Genomic DNA, 10,658 nt, shown 5'->3' with positions numbered 1-10,658 from the left:
TTTGCTTTTAATTACTTCAGTACTAAATTTGTTAGGGTTGTTTAGAAAATAGAAAAGAGTGGTTTAAAGTAAAATTAAAAATAATTTCTTATTATAAATAGATGTTTTTAAATCCTGTTCAAAAAAAAAATGTTGTTAACCATGGTTAGAGTGATTAAAAGATAAGACATGTGACATTCAACCAGGTGGGTGGGAATGAGGGTGGGGAGCAAATTTGCATCCTATATAGGAGTGTTTTCCGGTAGAAATCACTACATCGAAAACCGATCAAAAAATAAAAATAAGTAAAAAATTATTAAAAGAAAAGAGAGAATTATCATCCTAGCTGAAAAGCAAAGCACACATTTCATGTCATCTACGATTACTGTGGTCAAGCGAATGCCATTAAAACCTATTGGTTTCTTCATACATAGCATCGTGTGTATACGATAACCGAAACTCTAGTACTCTACCCAGCTACAGACCATTGCTTCATGATTTTACCTAGAAGGGCTACCATATCAAATTGAAGCTTTTGTTGTATACACCTTATTTCCCCAACTATGAATCACAATCAAGCCCATATTAATGACTCTGGAACACAACTTACAATTGCAAACAACATGGATAATTATCATCCCACACACCGATCATTCAACTACTATGTTAAGTCTTATTCAAATTCAATCAAACACATATAGTTAAGTTTCAAAACTTGATTTCAATTTTACACAGATTCTGGCCAAATAACAAACTTGCAGAAACCCATACTTACCTTCAAAAAAATCTGATTTAGTGAGCATGTAGACCTCAATTTGGTTCCTTCAATCAGAACTCGAGGCTAGAGGCCTCTGATCTAGAGAGATGCACTTTAGAGAACATTAATCAACCAACTAGAGGAAGAGAGTAGGGTCATCGATCGTCGGCGGCGTCGATTGTCGGCATCGAACTAGATTTTCCTGCAGCAGATCGGCGCCGGAGAGCTTCGAGGCAGCCGACGGTTGAGAGAGAGAGAGAGAGGAAGAAAATATGAAAGAGAGTAGGAGACAGGAGAAAACTGAAGGAAGGGCAAATTGGTAATGAAAAATATAGAAACATGTAAATGTTTGGCTAATGGGAAGAGACATTAAAAGCTGGTGGGAATTTCATATTCTCTTTTTGAGAAAAAAAATCTGTCAAAATTAAGGTTGATGAGTATTTTCTACAAAAAAAAAAAAAAACAACTTAATGTATGTCAGAGTTCACCTTAGCTGTCAGCTTCTTCATGCATCAAGATGGGCGTGGCGGCCCATGTGTGTTGTCTCTTACATCACCGTCTCCCACCGGATACTTCGTTTTGCTTTAACTTCTCAACCTTTGGTGTTGCAACGATCTCCTTTCAATCTTCATCGGTGTGGCATTTGGTGGTGATGGTGGTTAGGCAATGGCTGAAGGTGTTTTAGTGAGGTTATTGGAGCGAGAACTAGAGGCGACGACGACTTAGAGGATGTCGAGTTCGACCGTTTCAAGCTTGGTCAAGGTCTCAGACTTTTTGTATCCCGGTGTCGGTGACATATGCGATGGTGGGGCTCTAGGATAAATTGTGGGTGCCCTGCAATCCACGGCAGAGCACTGCCACGACTTGCTGACGGTTGGGAGAGACCGAGGTATATGGGCTTGAGAGCCCAAAGGTTTGGATCATAGGCTTGAGATAGATTGGACTAGTTCGGCCTTTTGTCGGTTGTATTTAGGCTCATGTTTTGGCCCGTATACGGGACTCCGATGGCTTTTCTACCACTATTCTAGATATCGGGCATTTTTGGGGTCGCCGGTTGTACTAGCCCTTGGGAAGCCACCTTTGCATATAGAGATCCTGGAAGTATTGGGGAGGGAGCTTGACAGGCTCAAATGCCTCCTTGGTAGTGTTATTTTTTGGGTTAATGCCCAATGGCCCCTAAAGTGTAGAGGAACCACACCAATCCATCGTGATTAAAGTCCACTGCGGTTTTGGGAGTGACGCACCTGATTTGCATGAACAAGACGGGAAAAACACCAGATCCAACATACCCACAATAACAGAACACACCACCTATGAGCTAATACGGCAACACGGTCCGCCGATGTATTAGCTTTCCTGCTGGACCAAGTCCAGCTAACGTTGTCAAACGATGCCGCCAAAGCCAAAACTGAGCTTCAACATTCAACTGCCAGTAATAGAGCTTCACCATAAGGAAAATCTCATATGTAAACAGTGAAAAAAAAAATCTACTCAAGTGGTTAATTGTACAAAGTTTTTGTGTTAAAATCTTAAATTGAAGCTATCAAGTTAAAGACAATATCAGTGTAATGTCCGTTACTAGCGAGCGAGTCACAAGGTTGAAAGCGAAAATGTTCTAATCCTATCAAGATATCAAAATTACATTTCCATGTTTGCTCGACTGCATCGGCTGTCACGATTAAGGAAAGGTAATTTCAATACCACCTTAGGAGAACCCCATAGAGCCCTTTGCATGCATTAAGCATTACTTCAAGTAGTCGGAGATTATTTAACTTTCAAAGGACAACCAGTGGCTGGAAAATCTTCCACCTCTGCTCTAAACCCAAAATTCCTCAGGTTAAAATACCACTTATAATTTCATGGAAATACAAAAACAACTGTATGTGGACAATGCAGTTGAAACTTGAAAGAGAATGGAGTTTTCTTGGACATCTAATATGTGCAACTGTGAATTGATTTGAAACTAAAACAGCAGAATTTCTTTCAATAAGAACTAAAACAGCAGAATTGGTTAGGTGTAATACAGAAGAACCAGAAATTATCATTAAACCAACTTTAGGAAAGAAACCCTTCAGCATCTATACATTTGTAGAAATCTTTATCCCCTAAATGAATCTCAAACACTAGCTAAAATAGTAGTTCAGTAGAGCTAAGATTCAAACACATGACTAGACTCTTGGAGTGATCAGGCAATACAGAGATGCACTTTAAATAAACATACATGAAAAATCAGAAGCCTAATTTAACAAATCTTTCCTCACCAAAAGTGAGAAAGTCAGGACTCGTGGTCTGTGCTAGATGACATTGGTCAAGGTAAAGAACCACCGGAGTGCTCTAGTCTAGAACTCATGTTTGTCATGGCAAGCAAAAACTTGGCTCGCTCTGAACATGTCCAGACCAACAAACTTAAGCTAATAGTTCATCACTTCATCTCAAACTACCGGCCTACGCATTGCAGGTTTAGATAAAAATGTAGAGATTAACAACTGTACTTAGCAAGTGGTTCATTGAAAACCACTACGCCTACCAGTTGCAGGTATTGGGGTTGTTTGGGCAAAAGAATGGTGGACCATACTGTTGCTCTTGATGGCATTGACTGGTGGCACGGTGCCTTTTACAGTTTGTTCCAAAAGGTGAACCAGTGACATAAATATCTCCATCCTTGTAACGTCCCTATTTGCCTACATTAAACAAGTTGACAAATGAACATATGTAATAGAAAATAGACATTGAATAAGGTCACAAAGAAAATTTGAGATGGAAATTGGAATCACACAAATGAAGAGATGCACGCAATGAAGCAAAACCTTGGCATAACAAGTGGAGGATTACAATTTACAGGATATACTTTAGGTTAAAGCTCAGTCTCAGAAATCACACTGAATTTAATTTATTAGCATGAACAAGGCATATATGTACAAATTGCAAGCCACATCAAAGTATATTATTGCATGCATTTTCATTCATAAGTCATCGAATATTTTGAAACTGCTATCACTTCTAATCAAGAAAGTAATGGTATAAGAACTCAGGGCATGGTCTAGAACAAACTACTCACACTAAAGCTGGCATGCTTCTTTGTTTCTGATATGTAGGGTTTCTCAGATACATATCATTTTATGTATCAACAGAGTTAAGGGTTATAGAGGCACATAAGTATATAAGAATAGAAAGAAATCATTGTTGCCAGAAATTGAACACTATACTGATGCAAAATCAGGCAAGTTGAGTGGAATATTCCATGCTCTGTTTGATGTTGTGCCATAATAGGCATAGTATTGAAAGAAATTTCAGAATCTTGAACCGGATTTGACCATGTCCAAAACTAAAGAGCAAGAATTACTGATGAATTCACCAACAAAAATTCCACGTTTCTTTTGGATCACAAAGTTCTAGAATTCATTGGTTGACTTGATCACAAAAGAAGCACAACACCAACATACTAATGCAAAACAACAGGAATAACAGTATTATAAAAAGAAAAGACTTCTAAACTAAAGAAACTACTGCCACACAGGAATAAATAAAAGGGATACCAAAGGTTCTTACAAAAATAGTTGGAAACAGGAAAGGCTTCTTTTTTTATATTACCTCTACAGCAAAGCGTGCCCATATCTTATCATTCCGAGTTTCCATCATCCCCTTCAAGATGGTCAAACCCAAACCTCTAATCAAATCAGCAATTTCTAAAAAGAAACCCTGTTCTTCACAAAGCATCTGCCCAAAACATAACAAAAAGAAAGTGATAAATGCACTTTGCAGCATTATTCCAATTTTCAGATGATTAAATTTTAGTCATTACCTCCACTAGCATCTGGCGAGGTGCATCCAGATCCTCAACTATGATAGGGCAGACCATAGATTGTGACCCAACATCAAAAGCCCATGTTGCCCTTCCATCAAAGTTTTCTTTAAGATGCAGTCCAGCTTCTTTGCCAATAATCTGCATAGGCAGGAAAAAGGACATACACCATCTCAAAAGCTATTTAATTGTTATATCAGAAAGTAAACAACAATGTACCATCAAATCTTGATAGCACGTAATCAAATGTTTCTTCCAAGTTTTATAACTTTCTACTACTAATTTATTGCATCAGGAGTATAATATATATTGTGAATATAAACAATTTGTATGTATCTCTCTTTTTCGGTAATGAAACAATTTGTATGTATGTTAAGAGTACTAATGTGCCACAATATATCAATCATTTTAAACATCTCATATCTAAATTCCCCAATATTAATCCACATGATATGAGAGCTAGATTGTTGTTTAAAGATATGGAGCAAGTAGAAAGTGCTTGTACCTTGCCTTTTCCTGTTTGTTTTAGCTTATCAGCATGCTTGGTGACACTTTGCAAGAAAAGCATATGCTTAATGGTCCGTTCAAGCAGTGCATCTATGCTACACTGAAACCATATAATGAGATCAAAAGAATGGCATCAGCATCTGAATATCATAAATTTCAAAGAAATAGGAGGCAAAGAAGAGAGGCATTACTTTTGCTCCATTTGGCACAATTTCTCGTAACTCTTTCACACGATCTTGGATCATCTGGCGATCTTTTGGTCTTGGTCTAGGATTCTCACCAGGTTTCAGCCTTTTGCGATTTGATTTCCCCAATAGATCAGGCTTCTTAGAATATGCAGTTGAAACACTACTCTCATGCTTTGAATTATGGCCCTGTTCAACCCAAGAACTAACTTGAGATCCATACACGGAGGTAGTCTGGGAACAGTTTCCTGCATCAGCGCGGCAACTCCCAGATAGGAAAGAACTAATTTCTACCAAGCCTGCTTTTCCAAGATCATTAGGAAGGTCTGATGTCTCCCCAAGCACATGATTAGACACACTAACCTGTCCATGAGTGGGAGAACCCCTAGGTACGGAAGAGGTACTGATTTTTGTCAATGTTGTTTTACAAGACACATTATCATCAGAGCTCTGCTTGATAGTAGAGTGACCCTTCGAGACCACAGCATCTAAAAGATGGTCAGCATCTGCCACAGAGAAGTTACTACTGTTTGATATCCTTTCACTTACGGAATAATAATCCGAAACCAAATCCTTCACGTGTGTAAACACCACAGTATTCTCAGCAAGATCTCTTTTGTTAGAACCTGGTTCATCAGCCAGCAAACTAGTCCAGTTGTTATTAAGCAACTTATTTTTGAAATCCACACCCAAAACATCAAATAAGTCATCCCCTGATGAAATTTGAGTACACACATCATCATTTGTAGCATTTGCAGATCCCCGTGTGCAACTTTTATTATCAAAGTCATCATGAATACTCTGAGATATGTGATCACTTAAAGGCATATGTTCACATGGATGAGTCAATGGGATGTCAAGGGCTTGAAACAATTTATTTTCTATCATTTGCTCCACTGGAGGCAAATCACTCTGAGTAAGCTTCACTTCCGTGGAAAACTGTCTCTGGTCAGAGCCTTTTGGATGTATGTCCTGAGAAGCTGACTGATCTGCCAAACTAGATAAAGAAACCCCGTCTATTTGGAATGAATGAGTCTTTCGAAAATTAACCCCAGAATGATATGTTCCAGAGAGATTCATGTCAGCTGGCCCATGTGGCTCTGAATGAGAGCTTGTAACTAAAGTAGGCCTCGAATGGGTACTTGATCCACCATGTGTTTGACTTCCTCCGAGCAACGGAGTGGTTATCAAACTGTTTCTCTGATCAATGGTTAGAGTTCCATTTGTTCTAGGCTTGAAACCATTTGATGCAGTAATTTTGCTATTAAAATTAGGCCTCATGCTACCAGCAGACAAGATCTGATGTTCCATCAACTCTAAGCTTCCCTGACTTGCAGCTGATTGAACAGAACCACATGGGTATTTGAGTCCACACCTTGAATTAGGAGCAAGGTGGTTCAACCATGCATCAGAATTAGAGCTGATCACTTCAGCTACCCCAACTCCATCCCTTAGTTGGCATCCAAGAGGAAACTTTGGTTTATTCAATGTTTGTTGAAGGTCATCAGGAATTTTAGGCAGATTTTGGGCAAGGTTAGGAGTTTGAAATGTTGAAACGGGAGCTTGATAAATATTCAGAATTTCTTCAAAAAGGGAATGAGAAGGTTGACCAACAAGCCTGGGAGCCTGAGATGAGTGGTTTTGATGAGTGTAGCTATTAGACATGTGAGTAGAACTTGTTGCATGTCCACCTGGATGGCCGGTTGTCAGCGTTCCGATATTATAGGGTACCCCAGCTTTACCAATTGAATTTTTTGTCTCATAGTTTTCAGATAAAAGAGCACCAGGAACACATCCAAGTTGCCGGATCAAACTCCTGACGTCATTAATGAATCCTATATTCTCCATAATCTGAAACAAGAAACATTTATCAAGTTGGGGGAAACTGATTCAAATTAAGAACTATAATTATAAACAAAAACAAAGAAAAAACAAAAAACTAACTTTAGTCATATAAGGTGAACTGAAATAAACTGAGATTGCTAGAATCTCATCAATGTTATATGTCCTTGTAGTTTCAAGAGAGAGGTGTAAATGATGGTCATTTATGTAAATGAACTTTACAGTCAGCAAACTGATGAATTTTTCCCCAGTCCCATGACTATATTTTATGCCATGCAAATTAATAACTTCTCAATAAGTTATGACATAGTAGTATTAGGAGGTATTGCCTTAACTATATAGATAAACCCAGAGTTTTTGCCTTAACATAGTGCCAAAACCTGAGTACACAGGTGGAATTAAACCAGGATGACTAAACAAAAAAAAATTCCTATTGGTTGGACAGACTTGGTAGTTTAGAGAGAAAGCAAAGAATAAGAATCAGATGTGGGCAAAAAACAGAAAAACCAATAGAACAAGATATTTTATAAAGGCAAGCATCATACAGGGTCATTAGAAATTACATTCAGCTATGTGAATTCATTAAACCACATACTAAATACTAAAAAGGACCAAACAAGAATTTCTAAATTGTTCCTTTGAACTGAAGTGCTAAATAGAAGACTTACAGTCAAACTAGAACCAAGCTGAACAACACCGTGAGGGAGAACAGGAATAACTGCAACTGTCTGCAAACCAATTGAACAGTGAGACAACAAAATATAGAATATGCAAAACTGTGAAATATATAGGAAACCAGCATACCTGCATTCCAGCTGAAAACTGGTGGTGCATCTCATTTACTACCTGAAACAGCAACAAAGACAAAGTAACATAGAGTAGCATTGCAAACTTCAAAACTTGAATGGCAACATTAAATAATACTTTGTAGTCGTTAATGAAACCATGTGTATGACAGGTCTGGTACTGATCTTCCATGTCAGAAGGTGAAGCCATACCAACATGCAAATGCCAAACCCTTATACGGCCTTCCACATTTAAGTCCATTTGTTATGACCATTAATAGGAAGATTATATGATTTAGCTTCCACTTGAATTAAATTTTACCCGTCCAAGTATAAACTAGCTACACTATTAAAAGACAACCCAAAATGCACATACACAGAGGATAGATAGATAAATGTCCAATCCCAATAGGATGACTCTTTTGTTTTATTAATATTAGTGATTTGATTCCATTCAGCAGTTAGGAGCATGAACTTTGTATTGTAGAAATTTCTTATACCTTCTTATACCATCTTGACCAGCAAAAGAATTTTTATTAGCAAAATGAGGTAGCTAAGTAATGTATACCTCTGGTGGATGGGCATATTTAGAGTAATTGCTTGAAAGAATCCATTGATGATTTCCAGTAAATGCAGCTCGTCCAACTATTCTGAAAAGTCCCAAAGAAAAACTAGTTCTTTCAAATGGCTGTTTATAGTGAACAAAAAAACCACTTTCATGACATGTAGAGGCAGAAAAATATGTAAAATTGAATAGTCATACCCTTCGCCCATTATAGTAAAGGGTTTATTCATCAACATTTTGTTAAGAAGTGCAGAGACAAATTCCTCTGGTTGAATGCCATGAGAAGAGGAACACATATCAGAGGAAGCCCAGCATCCTTCCCACTCTCCAAATGGTGATTCACCACTTTCAGTTCCATCAATGTGTGTACGTCGAGAAGATAGTGATGGTTCACAATGAGATTCTTCCCAAATTAATAAACTGCAACAATGTTGAAATATTTTATTTACAAAATCAAATTAAAGAGTCTCATCAGGATACCACTAGACAGATACAAACAATTCCCACAACTATAGCCTTTGAATGCATGAAAAACAAAATGCACATGCGGACACCAAAAAGATGACATGACACATGCACCTTCCTGGGAAAAAATATACAATTTGGGAATTTGAGTGTTATGCAGATTGAAAGCTTCAAAAATAACTTCTGGTAGAAAACAAACATAACAAACAAAGTTAAGATTTAAAGTCTAAATAGTAAAAGTTGCCTCAATTAAACAGCTTTAATAGCCAGACAATGATGTAAGTTTCCGAACATGTCAAATTAAACTGCAGAAGCCAGAACAGACGAAAAGAGAGCAATGGAGTTGAAATTATCCTATCACTACCGATGGAAAAGAATTCTATTCCAAAATCAATAATATAGAAAGGGGAATATAGACAAATAAGGAAGACAGATACAAAATGAAGACATTTTCATAAGCAATAAATGCCTTAAAAAAAACCAGCAGGTTTGTGAAACTAGCTTTTCAGCTTGGATTCTTTCAGACAAAGCAGAAGCACCAAAACATAAACTTCCAAAAACAGAGACAAGAGACACCAGATAGCGAATCCAATACAAATAAACAATGAGACTTCAACATCCCCGAATATATACTGCTATTCTTATGAAACCAAACAACAACAACAAAAAGACTGTTTTTGTCACAGATCCACTCTGCTTGAATCAAAAACAAAATAGCAATGAATCTCGAAAAGACTTCAACAAAAAANAAAAAAAAATTGTTGAATTACCGAAACAGGAAAAATCTTCAGGATATCTGAATTAAAAACAGCAAAATCACTAAAAATTGAGCTCAAAAAATAAAATCTAACTCAACTTTTGCTAAGCTTTTCTGAGCAATCAAACAAACAGACTTTTCAAATTAGTAAAGAAATGAACATGGACTAGATTTCAGTACAGAGATAGAGTAGCGTCCCTAACTAGTCTCTACCAATGCACCTGTAAAACGAACCAGGTGTCTACTCGATGTATAGGTATATTAAAAATCTAAATTAGGAGTAAAACTAAGCAACATTACTTGGAGTTTTGGCAGCCGATCTTCCAGAAGACGGCATAAGCCCAGTGATTGGCAGTGCACAGCCTCTTAAGCGCTTCTTTGAGCAAAACGCCCATCACTTGCGATCTCAGTAATCAAAAACTTGAACAATTACAATCCAATACAAAACAAGCTCGACCGGGATTTCAAAGATATGCCGGAGACCACCGACTTCCGGCGACTCAGAATCCGTTAAGCCTAACTTCCACGGCACGATCCTCTCCCAGCCTGCTTCGTCCTCAGTCCGCCGCTGCTCTTCCTCTCCGGATCCAAGCTCCACGCCGCCAATCTTAGTCTCCGGCAAGCCATGAAATTGTCGGAGTGCGAGAGAAAGAGAGAACCGCGACGGAGTGAAGCTCAGAGAGACAGAGAGAGAGAGAGAGAGAGAGAGAAAATCTGGAACAAAAACCTACACTATTCCACAAGCTTCGAGCCTGTACAGAGCCTCCATTTCTACTATCTCAAAAGAGCTTGAAATTTGAGGAAGTGTGAGAGTGGCGAAACACGGCGTCGTTTTAGTGCGGCGGGAGATCTAGGGGGTTGGTGAGGTCTCTGGCTTCAGGCACAGGGTGCTTCAGCTGTTGCGTTCTGCACTTCTGCTGCTACTGTGAAATTCTGTGTGTGTTGGAATGCGCTAAAGTGCGCCATAATAAAGAGAGAGAGAGAGAGAGAGAGAGAGAGAGAGAGAGAGAGAGG

General features: G+C 38.2%; 2 protein-coding genes across 2 annotated transcripts; both read right to left on the bottom strand.

Moving 5' to 3' along the window:
- Positions 1-2,755: 2,755 nt before the first annotated feature.
- Positions 2,756-10,356, bottom strand: LOC101297325 (transcription factor LHW-like). Its single transcript, XM_004293062.1, has 10 exons — positions 9,945-10,356; positions 8,621-8,842; positions 8,426-8,507; positions 7,877-7,918; positions 7,741-7,800; positions 5,237-7,081; positions 5,044-5,145; positions 4,539-4,679; positions 4,328-4,453; positions 2,756-3,417 (listed from the first exon to the last, which is right to left on the bottom strand). The coding sequence occupies exons 1-10, from the start codon at positions 10,037-10,039 to the stop codon at positions 3,241-3,243; spliced, it is 2,892 nt and encodes a 963-aa protein (XP_004293110.1). The 5' UTR covers positions 10,040-10,356; the 3' UTR covers positions 2,756-3,240.
- On the bottom strand, positions 9,952-10,271 carry LOC101308345. Its single transcript, XM_004291625.1, has one exon. The coding sequence runs from the start codon at positions 10,269-10,271 to the stop codon at positions 10,161-10,163; it is 111 nt and encodes a 36-aa protein (XP_004291673.1). The 3' UTR covers positions 9,952-10,160.
- Positions 10,357-10,658: the final 302 nt, after the last annotated feature.

The sequence above is a fragment of the Fragaria vesca genome, linkage group LG2 (genome assembly GCF_000184155.1).
Source record: "Fragaria vesca subsp. vesca linkage group LG2, FraVesHawaii_1.0, whole genome shotgun sequence".
In the NCBI taxonomy this organism is placed as follows: Eukaryota; Viridiplantae; Streptophyta; class Magnoliopsida; order Rosales; family Rosaceae; genus Fragaria; species Fragaria vesca.
This window is presented reverse-complemented; position numbering and strand designations above follow the sequence as displayed.